Here is a 21,650-nt window from a genome sequence, read left to right as displayed (position 1 = left end):
GAACGCTTGATACACATACCCATTATGTTCTCCAGATCTCCCTAGATTAACACTGAGGCAGACGGGCTAGCCCCACACATAGCAAATGAGAACGACCTTAAAAACTATTGCATTTCTCATAAGAATATCTATTATTGTCTTGTATAATGAACATAAACAAGTTTAAGATGCTGAAAATATATTATTTCTTCAAATAAATGTATGTTTATATCATGCATTTTGCACAACAGTGCCACACCTGGTGGGGTGCAGCCCCACCTTCTCCGAATTTAGTGATGCCACTGCTAAAGCCTATTGGTTATTTGAAAAAAAAAGGAAAAGCACTTTTATAAGTCCCACACAAACTTCCTATTTTAATATAGGAAAGAAAACTGCACTTGTCAAGATTTTTTACGGGGTCTTTAAAGATGACAACCTAAAGCACTTTGCATATCTTCTTATCCTAGTACAATCTTGCTATGTAACTATATGAAGACCAATAATATTCTTCTCAGTTAAAAAATGAATTAAAGTAATGCCAGTTACAGAAAGGTTTTCTTTAATCAAATAAAGAAACACATCTTTGCCTCTGTAACCATCTGCTTCCACTTAATGGATTTGCAAGAGTTCTTGGCATAACAGCCTTTTATGTTTGCTGTCTGGTAACACATGATACCTGGGTCCAATGAAACTTTGTCAGGTGTGCGGGAACAGGGTTTACTCTGTTTAACGTCCACCTGGATCAGCTCTGTTTCATCAGGTTTCTTCCTGTATGGTGTGCCCGTAGAAGAAAGCGGGCTCTTCCTGTCTTTGCTGTGTCTTCTCTCACCAGGTTCACTAAGATCCAGCAGGTCCAGAGAGGAGGACAGAACTGGACAGAAAAAAAAAAAAAAATAATAAAAAATTTAAGAGATTTGGAAGGAATTCATAAGAAAAACCCCATCCACTTTTCCTATTTTGCCCTTTTGCTTAAAAAAAGAAAGTGCCATTTTTGCACTGTGAATAAAGTTAATGTGCCCAGTTGCAAATTCGCACATGAACTAAAAGCCTAGAGTCTAGAGGAAAGAATAAATGCAACATAATGTAACAAACTCTAGCTTAGTCATTGCTCTAGGCACATATCTACCTGAGTGACCCTAGCAATAAAAGACAGCAGGCAGTTCCGACAGCCAAGGGGCCAGAGTCAAATAATCTTTCATGTTGCATGTTCCTCTTCAAGAGAACAAAGAGAGTTCGATACATTTTATGTACCGTATCAAGAACACAGGTATACTGAACACTGTGTTCTGCTACAGAGGATGAAGGCTTGAGAGAAATGTATTGATGAATATTTGGAGGGAATATAGTCAGCATTAGTGATTGAGATTAAGAAGATTTTAATTATATGGGTAAATATATATTTATTTTTTATTAGCTTTTTGCTATTCAATTAAAGCAAACAATCCAGAACTGATTGTTTTTGACCAGCTAACTGAATAATAGAGGACTGCTGTAAATACAAGCAATTCAGTGACAAGATGATAGGAGACATGAACATGTGCATGTCTGCAGCACAATAAACCACATCCACATTATATTTTTTTCAACTGAATCTATTAAGATTCTATTAAAAAATCTCCAAAAATAGACACAGAGAAATGATTAGAATCATTGTTTGACCAAACAGAGTAGATGTAAATATACGTGACATTTTGTTGACTTCCACAGCTTCTATCCCATTCCTGTTAAACTACAGGCTAGCAGAACAGAGGTCTTCATAACCAGGTGGTAGAAAAAAATGGACATGCAGGTCAGTACTGTACAAAATGTCAACATTTGGGTGAATGCATGTTCCAAGCCTCGAGGGCGTCATGATACACCTTTTGAAATATGACACTAACATGGGCACTGAATCCAAGTTACCACCATGTGATTTTGTCTCTGCTAACCATACAAAGCCAACTGCTGGACAGGTCATGGACTATAAATACCTGCCAACACAACGACATCCACTAAATCCATTTGAATAATGCAGTCAACCTAATTCAAACCAAACTGAATTGCATCAACCTATTCCATCAATATAAAGTAATTGAGAAGATGGTTGAACTCAGTATTGTGAAACTTTATTAAGTTGACCTCATGACCTTTTTTTTTTTTTTGTACTCAAAAATGTTTCAGTTGTGATGTGATACAGACAATCAATGTGGTTTAATAGGCTGGTCTTGCTTCAAATCTTATAAACCGTCTTAAAGAAAGGTGTAGGTGGCCTAACACATTGATAACATGATAGACTAAAGGCTGCTATATTAAAATCTCATTTCAAAGAGCTCACTCAGGAGAATCTGCCAGGGAATAATAATTGAATTCAGAGGCATTCCTTTTTAAAGATTACAACAGATCCCATTAAAGACCTGAATATAAAATTATATAATCAGCTCCATTCCTGGTGCAGACAGACACTGCTAGAAAAAGCCTGACATTCCTCTAATCATTAAATGTCTTAATAATTTTAAGAAGTTTAAGAATTTAGTTTAATTTCCATTTAAGCATAAAAAGTACATAGTCATGTTCAGAAACAATCTATTATTATCATTTTGCACCAAACATAATAATGCCACCAACATTAAACTTCAATGGAATGCTAAGTTGGCAGTTGATTCTCTGGCTTCAGATTTCAAGTCAGACACTAGATCAATAAATGGCACTATGTACTATTTGTTTGAGAGACTTAAAATCTTTCATATTGCACAAGTAAATCAGCACTCTGTGACATTTTGATTGATCAGTAAGTGTTACATTCAGAGGCGTTTCACAGTAATTAACAGACTGCTGCTTTATTACAAGCAAATCAAAAGATCCTCCAAACATAATCTGTTGGTAATTAGAATGTGCTGTTTTCTCTAATGTGAAAGAGCTCTCCAAACTGTGAGCACAATCAGAAATTGAAGAAGATACTCTCTGGGGAGTGGGAGCAGTTGTCTTTATTGCTTTGTGATATATGTAAGCAAGCCAGGATGCAAGTAAAATAAAAGCTTTAGTTGCTCAACCTCTCAGTGTATATTTCACGTAACAGAATCTGTCTTGCATTAAGAGCCCTCATATCTCTTGTAGAGCTTCCTCATTTAGTAATGTATCAGTATGCTCTACTAATTAGTAGTGAAGATGTATATACACAGACAACATCTGTGAGGAATTAATTAGGAAGATTACTGAGAATATTTGGTGTTAGTAGCCACCTTTGATGTCTGAGTATCTCTAACAATATATATTATAACAATATATTAGAATAATATATTCTAAACACAAATATCACTTATCATTTCTCTGAATAGTAGAGATTGGGGGAAATAGATATTTCAAAGTGTTATGATACTTTACCTAACAATACGTTATCAATATTATAATGGCTAGAATCAATATTTTTAGTTACATTTATCACAATAATATTTTGGGGAAAAAAGAACTAGCATCACTAAGAGCAAATGTTTGAGAAAATGAAGCATGCTGCATTATTAGGTCAATGACCACTCCATAGTTTCTATTTGATTTGCAAACTCAGAATTCAAATTACAAACTCAGAACAATCTAAGAATATAAGCAAAGATATTAAAGGTTAAGTCTGGTCACTTGTATAAAGTAGATAGAAATGGGGAAATCGTAACACTAAATATGGCAGCTGTAGTAGTTTTTTTTTTTTTTTTGCACTTCTATTTCTTTGTTTATTACAAGAGGAATGAGTTCTATATTCATACATATAAATACTACTGTGTATCATGTTGATTTTCTATGCAACAGTGAATTAACAGCAATGGTGATTTATCAGTATTCCATGTGTGTACATATACAAATCATAAATGCTATTTCTTACTCAAGGTGGCACTGTTGTCTCAGTGATTAGCTTGATTTACATTTGAAATAGTTATTTGATGAAGAAACAACATGGAAGTAAACTATAGCAAGTACAACACATGAACAGTATTATATGACTATTGTCATTTGGGTATACTACTGAAATTATGTAAGTTGTGCATCTTTTTAGACTCAATAAGCGCTCAGTTGCGTCTCAGGAAATTCCAGTGTGAAATTAATTAATCCTGTTCTACATTTGTCCTGATTTATTGCATTTTCTTTTTGATATATGAAATATAAAACATCAAAATATATCAAAATATATTTTATTCTATTATTTTATAATTGTCTTGAAAATATTTTTGAAAAGTTGACAATACCTGGGCATTTTGTAGATCCATTTGTAATAGACATAAGTGTCAGGTCTAGACACTTGTGTTAGAGTGTTTGGTGAAATTCCCATTCATTTAAGGGTTAAAAAAAGTCAATCACCTTTTTGGTCTGTTTATTTGCAACATGATCACATAGGAATTCGACATGCTGCTTCCGAATGTTCATGTACCCTGAATTACTGACAAGTAATCAATTGAAATGTGTTTGCCTGTCTATGTCGTGCTGATATGGTGTTGCATTAGCATTGTCTGAGATGCAGGTTCTTGTCCAATGGAAAGCAGGCAGTAATATAAACAATGATGAGCGCTTTTCTGAGATTGCATTTTCACTTTAAAATAAACATTTTACTCCACTGATGGTTAGGCTTAGGGTTGGTGTTGGGGTTAAGGAGTAGAGTTAATAAAAATATGCACTCCTGTTGACTGGACTGCATTGTTTACAAATAAAATGACAACTTACGTTTGGCGCCACACTGTGGACATTTCACCTCAACAAAAGTTCCAGCTTCGGCCTCTGGGGGCAGAGGTTCGAATTTCAGTAAGCACAGACCGATTTCAGGAGCACAACTTTCGACCTCCTGTTGCCAATTCACAGTGTGATCAGTCTGTTACTTAAAAGTGCACGTGCGCATTAGCTGGACAAGCCTGTTTATTTCCGTGATTTGAGATAAAGAAGCACATACCATTATTGCCATATTTTATTGCTGATTTTAAATATATTATTTGATCATAATCTAGACCAACCACTTTGAAGATTTCAGCCTTTCCCCATTCAAGAATATAGGAGCAGAACTTGTGCGACTAGAAAATGCTGCTCAGAGGCGTTACAAATATGGTCGCCAAGTGTCTATAACTTGTTTCATTTGTAAGGATGTCCGACTGCAAGGCTTTTTGTGTAATGATAAACACACAAAGACTGCCTATGTTCTATGCTACTTCTATGGCTCTACGGTAAAGTAAAGCAGTAAATACTAAGTCTAATTAAGATGAACGATAAACAATTGAATAAAAGATCGCTATGTATTACAGTTTTAAATTGCAATACACTAAACAAACAATTGCAATATTATTATATGGCGAACCAAATACAATATCTATATAATATTGTATCGCCTGTTCCATGCTGATTTCCACCCCTATACAGTGGACTTATTTAAATATAAGGTTGAATTTTGTTTGTTTAGTTTGTTTAGTACACTACAAACAGTGGAGAAAGAGACTTTTTGGGGAAGGTCAGTATCTCGGGTACCTGCTGTGTTGGAGGTTACTGGGCAGGCAGCTCCATCACACTTGGTCTCACAGAGGAAATCATCGATGGAAGGGCTCAGCAAGGGACGGCTCTCTTGTTGCTCACTCACCAGCTGAAAAATCAGGCAGAAGAGACTGGTGAGAGCAACATTATGCACTCAGCCTTTGGTACTCCTATTGTCTGAGTTGCAGCCAGCCACCTTTGCACCATGACCATCTCTGCGTGTGATTTTCAATGATGGTAGTCACCTCTCTCTTCAACCCCTACCCATTTACAGAACTAAGATGTCTTTTCTCACCTTGGCCCTCTACGACACCTAGCTTCTCCCTTCCCTTTCACACTTAAACAGAGGTAAAAAAGAAAAGTAAAATCATAAATAGTACATCTTTGGCTTGTTTTTCCATTTCAGAGCACATAGTAATTGTGCATGATTGTGACAAAGAGTGAGGCTGTCTTTATAATGCCCCCCATCAGTGTACTATGACAAAATGTGTGTGTGTTCTGAGAGACTGGCAGAGAGGTGGCCCTGTGTCTAACAGAATGGAAAAAAACACATCAATCATCATCCGCTTGCTCTCAGAGTGTTCATTCAGCCATGCCACAGACTCAGAGGAGAGCACTATTGTGGGGAGTCAGTATGGATACAGCATATCTGCATTTTCAGGGATAATTTCCTCTCTTTTTTTAAATCTTTTAGTCAGGACCAAAATAAACTTTTCAACATTTAAGGGATTCACAATGCTTAAAGGGATAGTTTACCCAAAAATGAAAATGATCTCATCATTTACTCACTTTCATGCCATCCGAAATGTGTATGACTTTCTTTCTTCTGCTGAACACAATCAAAGATTTCTAGAAGAATATTTCTGCACTGCAGGTCTTTTCAATGCAAGTGAATGGTGACCAGACCTTTGAAGCTCCAAAAATCACATAAAGGCAACATTAAAATAAGTAATCCATACTCCAGTGGTTTAATATATGTCTCCTGAAGCAAAGCAACAACTATGGGTAAGAAACAAACCAATATTTCAATCCTTTTTTTATTACAATAAATCCCACTTTCACATTCACACCCAGCAGACTGGAAGGCAATCACTTTCCTGATACATGGGCAGAGACGAGGAATCCTCCGTTGAAGATTTGTGAGCACAGAGAACAAGCGTACAGCTAGTTGGAAGGTAACCACACTCCCGACACACAGGCAGAGATAGGCAACCAAACAGTTACATGAGACTGGACCAACTAGGCAGAGAGAGAGAGGTAAGTTACTTCTCATCAAACAACAATCTAACAAGGATGCTGAGTGCATGAAGGGTTTAAGTAGGGAGTGAATTAGAGGAGAACCAGGTGTTGCTAGCACACTAATTAGTGGCATGATCAGCGTTCCCCTGGGAACAATCAATGTTCCCATGGAAACACTGATCATGCATGCCGGCTTCGCCTGCGAGACATGAGGGAGAGAAAATAACAAAACACACAGAATAAACTGACAAACTCACCGGTGCAGTGACATATATTGCTTCTGAAGACATAGATTTAACCACTGGAGTCATATGGATTACTTTTATGCTGCCTTTATGTGATTTTTGTAGCTTGAAAAGTCTGGTCACCATTCAATTGCATTGTATGGACCTACAGAGCAGAACTATTCTTCTAAAAATCTTTGTGTTCAGCAGAAGAAAGAAAGTCATACATCTGGGAGGGCATGAGAGTGAGAAAATGATGACAGAATTTAAATTTTTGGGTAAACTATCCCTTTAATTTGTTTCCTCAGTGTTGATATACTCATTATTTTATGTTGTTCTTACTATGTATTATCATAAGTAAGCCTAGCAGTTATGTAGTTTTGTGTCTGTACAAGGTGCAAGAACAAATTTCTGTATAAACTATACGTAAATACACTCTAAATATTTTTTATTCTTTCAATTTTTTATGTACAAATAGATTTATGAACAATTTATCAACAAACAATCGCAGCAATTCCAAGGTTAAATGCCCACGTGTTGCGCTAAAAGTTAATTAAATGTTCTCCTAAGCAGATGAGGTTAATGCTCTTTCAAATTTTTTTTTTTAGAATGCCCAATGCACTTTTAAGTCCTCGTGGCCACGTAGTGATTCGCCTTAATCCAGGTGGCGGAGGACGTGGAGCTGCCTCCACATCTGAGACCGCCAACCCGCACATCTTATCATGTGGCTTGTTGAGCACATTGCCACAGAGACATAGCGCATGTGGAGGCTTCATGCCATCCATTACGACATCCACGCTCAACTCACCACGTGCCCCACTGAGAATGGACCACATTATAGCGACCACGAGGAGGTTACCCCATGTGACTCTACCCTCCTTAGCAACTGGGCCAATTTGGTTGCTTAGGAGACCTGGCTGAGTCACTCAGCACGCCCTGGGTTTCGAACTAGCGAACTAGCGAACTCCAGGGGTGATAGCCAGCGTCTTTTACCACTGAGCTACCCAGGCCCCGCTCTTTCAAGTTTTAAATAAACAAAACCTACCTTCCTACCCTAAACCTTACTGATAGTGTCATAAAAAGCAAATGTGTGATGAAAATTGCTGAAGCAACCTCATCATTCTGTGGTGCTTCTATGACACTTCCACTTCACGTGTCAACTCTTGTGTTCATCAGGACTCATACCTCTGTCCTTAACATCGCAAATGCAACACTCTATCATTTGAGCTACCACACAATTTGATCATGCCCAAACAAGCTTGTAAATGTGATTAATTACAGCATTGTGTGGAACAGGGCAAAAAAGTAAGTATTTATTAACTGATAATCTGCTGTTTTACTTGTGAGTTGTGTGAAAGAGGATAAAATTTGTTGTAAAAAAAAAAAAAAAAAAAAAAAAAAAAAAGTGTTCCCTCTAGTGTTCATTTCACCGGGAAACTGCTGTGTTGCGTATAACAAGGCATGTAAAAATCATTTTGCAAAAATGTATTTACAGTATACTCTAGTAATGTGATTCTATGAGACCAGATTGCTTGTAGAGGAAGCATGCCATTTCTTTCCTGCAAAAACTTCAAGAACACTTATTATGGGACTAGAAATGTATTACCAGCTGTGTCATCAGAATGCCGCTGGTTGTAAAATAGAACACGTGTGATTTCATGTCACATCCACTTGCTCTACAGTATATTTGGATTCTAACATCAACAGAAGCTTCAACAACACTGCCTTATTTAACGGACTGTTGTATGTTTAGCATTTAAAGCTAATTTAATGGAATTATAAATTGATTGAAAACTCTGACCTTATCAAGACTTGCTTAATTGAGGGCTCCAGCATTTTCCCTTGAATGCCTTTTTAATTTGTTCATGGCTTTACCATTTGACCACAGAGACAAAAGTCCATCAGGAATGAATTTACAGAGAGACATAGGAAAAATAAATAGAAAAAAATGATTATACTTCTCTTGGCCAAAAAATACATACATACATACATACATAGATACATAAATAAATAAATTAAAAATAGCTGTGCTTGACAATTTTCCAAGTTATACACATTCTACTCTCAAACTGAACAAGCAACTGTACAAGGCTTGCGATCTCTAACTTGACAGGAGCTTTGAAATACACACTAAATATTCATGAACAATGAGAGCAGCGTATGTTGGTCAATTGGGTTGTAGAGACAACTTTGGCTCTGCTGGTGTCAGGGAGGAGATTTATCTCTTTGCTGTCTGGAATGCCTGATGTCACCTAAGTTGAACTCCTGCTGTTACAACACCTTGTATGTGTCTAAAGAAAGTGAAGAAGATGATGGTACTTTGTCTTCAAACTGTCATCTTTGCCTAGATTGTTAGCAATTACTTCTATTTTTTATTTCTTTGTTCTGCATTAGTTTGAAAATCTCGTTCGGAAATAAAAAAATAAAAAAATGCAGACATAATATTGCGAAACAGAGTTGAAGGTTTTACAGTATATTACACCTAAGATTTGCTGATGTATGCATTTGAAGTGTCAGGCTGGGTGTTATGTAACACCATCTCCAGTTCGGATATTTTATTACAATATAAACGTCCTCTCACTTTCAACTGCTTTTATTTTCAGCAAACTTAACATGTGTAAATATTTCTATGAACATAAAAAGATTCAACAACTAAGACATAAACTAAACAAGTTTCACAGATATGTGACTAACAGAAATGGAATAATGTGTCATTGCACAGGATGAGCCTGCAGGAAGGGTACCACATGAGGGAGGAGGATGTCTTCCCTGTAATGCACAGCATTGAGATTGCCTGCAATGACAACAAGCTCAGTCTGATGATGCTGTGAAACACAGCCCCAGACCATGACGGACCCTCCACCTCCAGATTGATCCCACTCCAGAGTACAGGCCTCAGTGCAACGCTCATTCCTTCGACGATATACGCGAGTCCGCCCATCACCCCTGGTGAGACAAAACCACGACTCGTCAGTGAAGAGCACTTTTTGCCAGTCCTGTCTGGTCCAGCGAAGGTGGGTTTGTGCCCATTGGCGACGTTGTTGCCGGTGATGTCTGGTAAGGACCTGCCTTACAACAGGCCTACAAGCCCTCAGTCCAGCCTCTCTCAGCCTATTGCGGACAGTCTGAGCACTGATGGAGGGATTGTGCGTTCCTGGTGTAACTCGGGAAGTTGTTGTTGCCATCCTGTACCTGTCCCGCAGGTGTGATATTCGGATGTACCGATCCTGTGCAGGTGTTGTTACACGTGGTCTGCCACTGTGAGGACGATTAGCTGTCCTTCCTGTCTCCCTGTAGCGCTGTCTTAGACGTCTCACAGTACAGACATTGCAATTTATTGCCCTGGCCACATTTGCAGTCCTCATGCCTCCATGCAGCATGCCTAAAGCACATTCATGCAGATGAGCAGGGACCCTGGGCATCTTTATTTTGGTGTTTTTCAGAGTCAGTAGAAAGGTCTCTTTATTGTCCTAAGTTTTTATAACTGTGACCTTAATTGCCTACCGTTTGTAAGCTGTTAGTGTCTTAATGACCGATCCACAGGTGCATGTTCATTAATTGTTTATGGTTCATTGAACAAGCATGGGAAACATTGTTTAAACCCTTTACAATAAAGATCTTTAATATACAGTGTCCTGAAAAGTTTAGGTGTGCTGCATTTGGGGCTCACTTTTAATTTGCACCTCTCAACCTTATAATAAAAGAATAACATCCCTGGTGAATGCCAGCAGAAAAAGGACCATAATGAGAGAGGGGAATATTTTAAAAATGTTTTGGGCCCTACTACTTAATTAGATGAGTCCCTTGTATTCAATTTAAAACTGTTCTTCACTTTTGGCACAAATATAACAGGATTGCTGACATTAATAGGATTTATTAAAGCTACACACTCTCATGACCAAATGTCACTGGCAGTAGTGGTTTTAACCACCACGCAAACCACGCAATTGCGTGGGGCCCCCGGACATCAGGGGGACCCCCACCCCCATAGGAAAGTTCTGCAAAAACTGCTTGAGGGGTGACATGTTGTTCTGTGTACACGCTAAAATACACTGTTGTCAGTCCTCTCAGAGCGGTTCACGTTAGAGGTCCGCAGGGTTCGGGTTAGTTTTTTAAGTTGGACTTTTAGTTCGGGATTGTAATTGATAAAAAAATATACAGGCCCTCCGAACTTGTTTCGCCCATGTGCTCTCACTCGCAGATACATGCAAATGGATGAGTTAGGGGCTGTTCACACCGAATTTGTTTTTGTGTGCTCCTGCTCTGTTTTTCTATTGTTTCCCTATGTAAACACGGGCTGGATGAGCATCCTTGACTACTGCACCTTGTCTCGCTGTTTCTTCAGTGTCTCACGAGGACCGGCACATTTTTGGACACTGTGCCAAGTTAAAAATAACTTCAGGTCTCAAAAATGTATGTCGAGACACCTGTTCAGTTTCATTTGTTGTGCTGCATCTAGATTGTTTTTAGCGCAGGTGTCACAAAGTGACATTCTGAACAAGTTCAGGTCGCAAAGGTGACTGTTACAATTTTTTTAATTATTCCAGATTGTTCTCCACCAAGCAATGTTTTTTCCTTCTGCTCTAGTGTGCTGAGGAGCTGCCGTGCCTTGTATGTTTACTGTTACAATACTGTTACGAATGTTGCCTACGATGCTTACATAAAATACAGCCTTTTGCAACATGGTGAACAATACACTGCAGCTAGGGCTGCTCGATTATGGCAAAAATCATAATCACGAGTATTTTGGTCAATATTGGGATCACGATTATTTAACACGATTACTCGTTGACTTTGGAAACATGTATTTACTGAACTTTTAAAAAAACTTGTCTTTTTAACTGTGGATTTCCTTGAACTTGAAATGTAAACTGCACTGGGTAGGGGAGGAGGCTATTGACATATGATAATTATTTTATGTTTTGTATGGTAGTCAAATAAAGAAAAGCCTCCACCACCATCATTTACAGCAGGGGTGCTCATAGTTTTATGAAATGAGATCTAATTTTTCATCATGTTATTAGAGCAAGATCTACCATGTACAATAAAGGCTATACATTATCACAATACCAAAATTTCAGTAGTCGATAGTGAAATTTTACGATTCTCAATACCAGTTTCAAAACCACAACAAATAATAACACTAACTAATATGTTAATTATGGAACAATGTTTTCAATTTCTTAAGTAATTATTCAAGACCAGTAAACAGTCAGTAATAAAATAACAATTAAAAACAGCAATGAATAGAAATAGATAAAAAATAAGAGAACAAATTAAGAAAATTCAGTGCTTTTTTAACAGCTTTAAAAGTTTTTAATAGCAGTAGGCTATCAAATATTCAAGGAAACATTCAGAATAAAATGCAACATAAAAATACTACCACTATTTACTGTATGATTATAATACATTAATACTTTTTAAAGCTACTAAAGTTACTCAGTCAAGAGCAGTGAGTGTTTTCTCGTTTTCTTGTTATGGTTGTTTGATTGTTATCACACTCGACAGCAGCAGGTTTATTAGCTTACATTTACACTTACAAGTTCGACATTTTAAAACAAATCCACTTTTATCTCCGCTGTTTACATTCACTTTAGACATCTCTCTGTGTTTACATGAATACCTCTCCAAGACGGGCATTTTGGTGGAATTTTGAAATGTATTTGACATCAGGCGCTCAGGTGTGCATTAGCGTGAACACACACATACGGCGCCTGTCAATCAAAGAAGGTGCAGCTGTTACTAGATCGCTAGCAAATTATAAAATTACACACTCTGGATTATTTACAACAGCAGAATAAGAATATGAACTTTCTAATAAGTGAAACAGGCCTAGGCTATCACAAATATAGCCGATTATTTTGTCATTATTGACATTTTAATCAGTCTGCTTGTCCAGTCAGGCAAGTAAAATTCTCTTTCACTTGCCCCTTCAAAAATCCACTTGTCCTGGACAAGCCTTAATGTCGAGCCCTGAATAAATATTGCATTCAACATTCTCTGATACATTTTTTTTCTTCTGCAGTATAGCTCTTAAAGTAAATGTACGTTATTTTAAAGGAGTTTAAGATATTATTTTGGAAAACAAGCCAAAAAAGTTCCAGTGTATAATGTATTTAGTTCCAGTGTATAATGGGCTAAGACTATCTCTCACCTTTATGTTCACTTCGATCAAGGCCGTAACCCATGTCTTCTGTCCTTAAAATAGTAAATGCGGTAAATGCAATAATTTTCTGAATAAAGGCTTTAAATACGTTAAAGTTGTTTAAATGTGACCAAAATTTTATCATTTTTAGTTTTAAATGATGATTTATATTTAAATGAATTTTTTTTAAGTTCACACAGTACAAGACAAACACTGTGTCTGCACTGCAAGCAATATGCCTATTTCAGACATCTTTTCTTTCTTTTTTGTGTTGTATCAAAGAAAAGACAAATATAATATGAATTTCTTTTAATCACTGATGTATCTATAAAATGACATGACAGCTGGCTTGCAAAAGGAAAATACACAAAATGATTTACTACCATCAAGTTCCCTATCTGTCACTCACTCGACATTGTGTCGATGTAATGACACTAGGGGTCACTCTTGGGAGCCCGAGACACCTCTGGTCTTTGATAAAAGGCCAATGAAAATTGGCAAGTGGTATTTGCATGCCACTCCCCCGGACATACGGGTATAAAAGGAGCTGGTATACAACCACTCATTCAGATTTTCTCTTCGGAGCCGAACGGTCATGCTCACTGAGCTGAATTCTCACGACTGTTCATTCATCTCTGCTGGATCTGATGGCGCATTTCAGTGGCTTCTCCCTCCTCTGCACTAGTGCACTGCAGAGAATGCCCCTGGGTGCTTTTTTAGAAAAAAGAGAGCATATTTTCCTGAAAGTGTATATTTCTCTAAAAGAGCGGCACACACGGAATGTCTTTTTAAAGACGCGTCTTTTTAAAGATGTCTTTCCGATTGTGTGTTATTCCTGGTTGCGGTCGTTACCTCTCAACTTCAGACGGTCACAATCGCTGTCTTTCGTGTCTGGGCACTACCCAAACGGAGGCAGTGTTCGTGGATGGTTCATGTTCTCACTGCGAGAGCATGACCACAGCAACGTTGTGGTCGCTGCTTGCTTTCGTAAAAAAGCAAGCCACCCCAGTGGCTCCCCGCCTCGGTCCTTCTACCTACAGGTTTGAGGCCAGCGCGGCTAGCACTGGGGGCGATTTGGGGACCCCAATGGGACTGCCTCTGCCGGGTATCCCCCCGTGGACCTCCCATTCCCCAGCACGCTCGTCTGCCCCGATCGGGCTTCTGGATGAGTCTGCCGGCTCGTCTCACGGCGAGTTCGACCTCTTGTTCGGAGCCCGTGAAGCTGATGAGCTCCTGAGCGCAGCATCGGAGAGCAGGCTTGTCCAGTCGGACACAGAAGCCTCAGCTGGGTTCCCCCCTTCGGGGACGATTGCCCAGTCACAGGCTGATGCAGAGATGATGGACATGCTTTCCTGGGCAGCCGCTCAAAGCAGCCGCGCCCCGCTCCAGTGCCTTTCTCCCCGGAAGCACACGAGGAGCTGACAAAATCGTACGTGTACTTTCACGTCTCGATTCAACCTCGACACAGACCCTTCCAGCGGTTTGCATTCGAGGGTCTGGCGTATCAGCACAAGGTCCTCCCTTTTGGCCTGTCCTTGTCCCCTCGCATCTTCACGAAGGCCGCAGAGGCAGCTCTTGCCCCGTTAAGAGAAGTGGGCATTCACATTCTCAACTATCTCGACGATTGGCTAATCCTAGCTCACTCTCGGGACATGTTGTGTGCACACAGGGACTTGGTGACCTCGCACCTCAGCCGACTAGGGCTTCGGGTCAACTGGGAAAAGAGCAAGCTCCTCCCGGTTCAGAGCATCTCTTTTCTCAGTTTGGAGTTGGACTCAGTCTCACTGACAGCGCGCCTCACGAACGAGCGCGCACAGTTGGTGCTGACCTGTTTGAAGGCATTCAAACAGAAAACAGCGGTTCCACTGAAACACTTTCAGAGGCTCCTGGGGCATATGGCATCCTCAGCAGTGGCCTCCCCACTTGGGTTGATGCATATGAGACCGCTTCAACACTGGTTTCAGACTTGAGTCCCGAGATGGGCATGGTGCTGCAGGACACATCGCATGGCCATCACGCCAGTCTGTCACCATCTCTTCAGCCCTTGGACTGACCTCTCGTTTCTACGGGCAGGTGTTCCCCTAGAGCAGTTCTCCAGGTGCGTTGTGGTCATGACAGATGCCTCCAAAATGGGCTGGGGTGCTGTTTGCAATGGGCACACAGCTGCTGGCTTATGGACGGGCCCGCGGCTGCGTTGGCACATCAACTGCCTCTTGCCCTGTGGAGGTTCCGGCTGTTGATCCAGGGCAAGCACGTGTTAGTTCGGACAGACATCACGGCAACGGTAGCATATGTCAACCGCCAAGGCAGTCTGCGCTCTCATTGTATGTCACAACTCGCCCGCCGTCTCCTCCTCTGGAGTCAGCAGCACTTGAAGTCGCTGCGAGCCACTCACATCCCGGGCGACCTCAACACTGTAGTGGACGTGCTGTCATGGCAGGTTACCCTCAGGGGAGAGTGGACAAAGAGTCCAGCCAATTTGGAGTCAATTTGGACAGGCACAGGTAGACCTGTTCGCCTCCCAAAAATCCTCCCACTGCCCGCTCTGGTAAGCCCTGACCGAGGCACCTCTCGACATAGACGCGCTGGCACACAGCTGGCCTCCTGGCCAAGCAAATATGCGTTTCCCCCAGTGAGCCTACTTGCACAGACTCTGTGCAAGTCAGGGAGGACGAGGAGCAGGTCATCCTGGTAGCACCCTACTGGCCCACCCAGACGTGGTTCTTAGACCTCACGCTCCTCGCGACAGCCCCCCCAGCAAATTCCCCTGAGGAAGGACCTTCTTTCTCAGGGATGGGGCACCATCTGGCACCCGCGACCAGACCTCTGGAATCTCCATATCTGGCCCCTGGACGGGATGCGGAAGGCCTAAGCGATCTACCACCTACGGTGGTAGACACGATCACTCAGGCTAGGGCCCCCTCTATGAGGCACCTGTATGCCTTTAAGTGGCGTCTGTTCGCTAAGTGGTGTTCTTCCCGGCGGGAAGACCCCCAGAGATGCACAGTTGGATTCGTGCTTTCCTTCCTGCAGGAGAGGTTGGAAGGGCAGCTGTCCCCTTCCACCTTGAAGGTGAAGATTGCTGCTATAGCAGCACACCACAACACAGTGGACGGTAAGTCCTTAGAGAAGCACGACCTGATCATCAGGTTCCTGAGAGGCGCCAGGAGGCTGAACCCCTCCAGACCGCGCCTCGTTCCCTCATAAGACCTCTCTGTAGTTCTTCAGGGTCTACAGAGAGCCCCCTTTGAGCCTTTGCAGTGAGCTGAGCTTAAGGCACTCTCCTTGAAGACTGCCCTCCTGACTGCGCTCACTTCAATCAAGAGGGTAGGAGAACTGCAAGCGTTCTCTGTCAGCGAAACGTGCCTGGAGTTTGGTCCGGGCTACTCTCACGTGATCTTGAGACCCCGACCGGGCTATGTGCCCAAGGTTCCCATGAACCCTTTTAGGGACCAGGTGGTGAACCTGCGAGCACCGCCCCAGGAGGAGGCAGACCCAGCCCTGTCGTTGCTTTGTCTGGTGCGTGCTATATGCATCTATTTGGATCACACGCAGAGCTTTAGGATCTATGAGCAGCTCTTTGTCTGCTTTGGTGCACAGCGGAAAGGAAGCACTGTTTCCAAACAGAGGATCGCCCACTGGCTCATTGACGCCATATCTATGGCATATCACGCCCAAGACGTGCCACCCCTGGTAGGGCTACGAGCCCATTCTACAAGGGGTGTAGCAGCCTCCTGGGCCCTGGCCAGGGGTGTGTCTCTAACAGACATTTGCAGAACAGCGGGCTGGGCAACACCCAACACCCAACACCTTTGCAAGGTCCTACAACCTCCAGGTGGAACCGGTTTTGTCCCAGGTAGTGGCACGCAATACAAGCGGATAAGCCCGGGACAGCCGGCCGGGTGTATCACTTGCACATAGCGCCTTTCACCTCCTCTGAGCTGAAGACGTGCGCCATTAATTCCCAGTAGTGTTCACAAACTATGTTCCCTGGTTGACTTCCTCCGAGCCCTGTGGCAGTCGAGTTTTCAGAGAGACTCGCTGCCGGCCCAGTACACGTGCTAACTAAGAGCCCTGTTCTGGGGTAGGTGCTCCGCATGTGGTGGTTCCCTGTAAGGTAATCCCATGCGATGTATATCTTCTGCTTATTCGTTTCCCTGTTGGCAAACTGCATCTTCCTTGGGCAGAGCCCCCTCTGCCACAGTCTCCATGTTTTTAGTAACTCCTCCCCCATTGGGTAGGATCTACCATGAGACTTCTCCACATGGTCGGCAAGACCATGTGACGTATTTTCCACTTAAATATCCCCCCTCCCTTTGGGCGAGGTGTGGTCTCCGCGGTGTCCTCCCCTTGGGAGGGACACCCCCCGACTAGACCTGGCGGCCCAGTCGGATAATCCCCCTTGTTTTTTAGGGAGTGGAAAAAAAGAAGGGGAAAAGAGGCCATGACTGGGTTAGCCTGTCTCTATCTTTTGGGTAGTCGACTTGTCCCCAAAGGGCCGTTCGACACTCATAACTATGTTGGGGGAGGTTACGTGTCGGCCTGGTGCGCTGGCTACGAGGTACACAGTTGTCTGCCTGTCACACACCGCCAGTTCACTTAACACAGTTCAGCCAGTTGCGGCCTTTTGTATAGGGACCCCTAGTGTCACTACATCGACACAACGTCGAGTGAGTTACAGATAGGGAACGTCCTGGTTACTTGCGTAACCTCCGTTCCCTGATGGAGGGAATGAGACATTGTGTCCCTCCTGCCACAACGCTGAAATACCCGCTGAAATGGCCTGACCTTGTCTCGGCTCCTCAGCATAAAACCTGAATGAGTGGTTGCATACCAGCTCCTTTTATACCCATATGTCCGGGGGAGTGGCATGCAAATACCACTCGCCAATTTTCGTTGGCCTTTTATCAAAGACCAGAGGTATCTTGGGCTCCCAAGAGTGACCACTAGTGCCACTACATCGACACAACTTCTCGCTCCCTCCATCAGGGAATGGAGGTTACACAAGTAACCAGGACGTTGTCCCTCATTGTACCCCCAACCCCCCCAATAGAATCTTAACACAATCTTTACTTCAAGAATCCGAATGCTGCTCTTTTACATACAAAAACACTTCATATTAACCACTGCTGTCAAGATCCAAAGAGAGAAAAGTAATCATCATTAAAATACCATAAAAGTAGTCCATACAACACAAAGCTTTTCTATGGCCCCAGAAAGCTTGGAATAAAGTGCACAAGTCATATGGACTGTTATGATGTCTTTATACTGAACCTTCAATAACGATGTATAGTATTTGTCCTTAATGAAACTTGACAGCTCCTGCTCACTATAAACTGTTATTCTATGCAATAGAGCTGCTTAAAATATCTATTTTTATGTTACAGTAACAGCATGTGGGTTTTGAACAACATAAGGGTGAATAAATGAGTAAACGTAAATTTTCCATTTTTAGGTGAACTACTTTAACTGGTGGCTTATTTTTTGAGCACAAACCTGACAAGGACAATCTCAAAATAAAAACTTATAAAAGAAGGCTCTAAGGAGATGTTGTACAAAATTCAGGATTAAAGACATAAACAAATTATTTAGAAAATCTTAAATTTATTGTTAATTATTACCTAATACTATTTGCACTAAAAATACTGTCCTTGTCACAACCTAAAAACTCAATGGAAGCCTCAAGGAACAGGTCTTGCATGTTCTAGTTCTAATCTGAGGGTGATAACGCTCTACTTTGTGTTTTATCAATCATTTTCTCAGACTATGTGAATTTTCTAAAAGGTTCCTTCAAAAGCTTGCCAGATAACCACATTCATTAAATTCCTTTACAATATACACACATTCACGCTTTATCTTAAGACATATGCTGAAAACTGCTTCGTTAATGTTTTCACATTCACAATTATTAATGACATCCGAACAACATACTGTATATGACATATTTCCAATTCAAAATGGCAAATTTAGCAAAATGGAGAATAGTTTGCACCCTTGGAAATTACTTATGGTTGGTACAGCATTTTAATCATATAACAGTGGTCAAATTTTGCATATTTAGTTAGATACTTACATCTTATATGACACTAACACTCTTAACCTGAACTGCTTGCTGATGCGTGGTGCTGGAATAATCCACTAGGTTCCTGCTTAGCTTTTTAAACTTGAGTCCCGCTTTCATCGATTTGACATCTCAAATTACATTGACGAGCGGTGTTAGACTACTGTGATGCTAAAAATGTAACTTTTTAAAACCTTTATATTATTCCTGAAACAACTTAATGAGAATTATACAGCAGCACATAATGGACTGCAGCAACACAGCAACAAGGTTATCACTTATTGGGGGGACAATTTGGCCATATCTGATTACTGGCGGGGACTTGTCCCCCACAGTGTATATTGCAGTTACGGCCCTGACTTCGATCCATCTTTAACTCACAGAAAAACAATCTTTCTCTTCTTAATAAAGCTGTGTATCACTGATTTCTTCATGATAAGATACACACAGTGAACGTGACACAGATATTATGATTCACTACGTCGCAAGCCATCACGTTATAATCTAGCTGCAGCAAGTGCGCACGAGTGTCGAGTGTCCCGAGTGTGCATCAGCCGGGAGAAGACTTAATCTCTTCCTTAGTCACTTCACGCAACTCATGGATGTGGTGCTTACCACACAGGGAAATGCAGTTTCGGAGTTTATTTTTATAACACTTATTTCCTTATTATTTGAACTTTAATAAAGTTTCATTGCGAAATGGAATGTGGCACAATAATCGTTTTATCTCGATTATCTTGTTTTTATAATCATTGGAAGCCAAAATCGTAATTGAAAATAAAATTCAATTAATCACCCAGCTCTAACTGCAGCCTCACAATATAAGCTCCAGGTGAATGTAAAGTAAATAAGACATTACTATATATATATATTGTTTAGTAAATAATATATTACTATTGTATACAACAAATCCTCAAAATAATAATAATAATAATACTATATCATATTATAATGACAAACTGGACAACAATAAATCATTGTTGGGTTATAATAATAATAAATAACAACTGAATTAAATTTTTTTAGTGTTTTGTAAAAATATATGTAGGTAAATATTGTTTTTTTATCACTGTATTGAGTAAAACTGGAACACATGCATTAATTATGCTATCTTTAACTAGATTTTTATTTCAGTAAACATTTTGAATGTACTTGCCTACAACGGCTGATAGGAGGAATTTAAAATTATGATTTAAAATCAATTCTATGTTATTTTTTAAGCAAACTTTTTCAAAATGGTGCCGCGGGTTGGTCAGTTGCTTGGGGCCTCAGAAATCGTAAACCCGCCCCTGGTCACTGGGAGCTAATCACAGAGGTGAAATATTCTTCTAAAAATCTGTTTTTGTGCAACAGAAGAAATAATCATACACATCTTAGATAGCATGAGGGTGAGTAAATGATGTGAGAATTTTCATTTTTAGGTGAACTATTCCTTTAAATGCAGCATGAGTCATTTGATAAGTTATTGTGAGTGTATTTATAATGTACTTGTATTTGCTTCTTCTGGCTTTTATATTGTTGGTTGGTTACATTAGTGGTTTATGGATGGGATTGGGTTAGGAGATCTAAAATATTATTATGATTCAATAATCTAACTAAACTTATATTAAATGCACAATAAATATGAAGATTGCAGAGCCTGTGATGGAATCATCTGAACTGAGGTGAGAATGGCAGGACAATGACGTTTTGATGATGCAAGCAAAAAGTCGGTATGGTAACATTTTGGTTATAAGACTGCCCTGATTAAAGGGACAAAGCCCATTTTTGTAATTAGAGCAGATGACTGCAGTCACATTGCAGTCTGACTTATTCAATGGCAATTGGAAAGGACATAAAAAGATTTGCAGTTGCTGGAAAGATTATAGTGGATTTACTGAGCTGCACTTACTGAATGAAGAAAAAAACACATTTGGCATGTCTACATCAGTCAAGTGCATGCACATTTGCTTATACCCATTAAAAGCTTGATGTCTTTATCTCCTTAAGTCCGATGGTGTTATTTATTTTTTCCTTCCTGCAACATTTTATTGTTTCTGCTTACACTTGTCATTAAAAATGCTTAGTTGCTGAGCAACATGTAACTTTATTTACTGCAACTTCCATCCCCTGAAAAACATCACGCACTCTTAATGGCACATTAAATTGTCCCTCAGAAGATACAGCATAAAACCAATGTTAAGGAGAAGAACACATTACATTAACAGCGTGCGATATATAGCAATAAGAGTTCCTTACTAAAAGCTCAAACAGAGAAGATTGCAACCTTAGATACTTGAAATTCAGTCAAGACTTGAACATCAAGGTCACATGCTTTGGCTTTAATTAGGATTTGATTATTCGTGTAGTGCAAAATTTTCTATTCTGGGATTGTACCAGCATTGTGCGTCTGATGTCCCATCTTGACATGCTGCTTGACAAAGGGATTTTAGCAACCACATTTAGCCCTGTGATAATATAACAAAGCTGGTTACCCTTTCCTGACATTGCAAAAGTTAACTGGAATACAATGGCAGAAAAATAATAA

The 21,650-nt window shown here is 40.5% G+C and overlaps 1 protein-coding gene across 4 annotated transcripts in view; it reads right to left on the bottom strand.

The window, feature by feature from the left end:
* LOC127445616 (PEX5-related protein-like) overlaps positions 1–21,650 on the bottom strand; it is a 164,463-nt gene that overhangs the window by 67,659 nt on the left and 75,154 nt on the right. For all 4 annotated transcript variants that reach the window (XM_051705792.1, XM_051705794.1, XM_051705793.1 and 1 more), the window contains 2 exons: positions 5,452–5,563; positions 656–850 (listed from right to left, as the gene is read on the bottom strand). In XM_051705792.1, the coding sequence (XP_051561752.1) occupies positions 656–850; positions 5,452–5,563 (307 nt within the window). The remainder of the gene's footprint in view (positions 1–655; positions 851–5,451; positions 5,564–21,650) is intronic.

The sequence above is a fragment of the Myxocyprinus asiaticus genome, chromosome 9 (assembly GCF_019703515.2).
Source record: "Myxocyprinus asiaticus isolate MX2 ecotype Aquarium Trade chromosome 9, UBuf_Myxa_2, whole genome shotgun sequence".
Classification (NCBI taxonomy): domain Eukaryota; kingdom Metazoa; phylum Chordata; class Actinopteri; order Cypriniformes; family Catostomidae; genus Myxocyprinus; species Myxocyprinus asiaticus.
The sequence above is the reverse complement of the archived record's forward strand: the minus strand, read 5'-3'. Positions and strand labels throughout refer to the sequence as shown.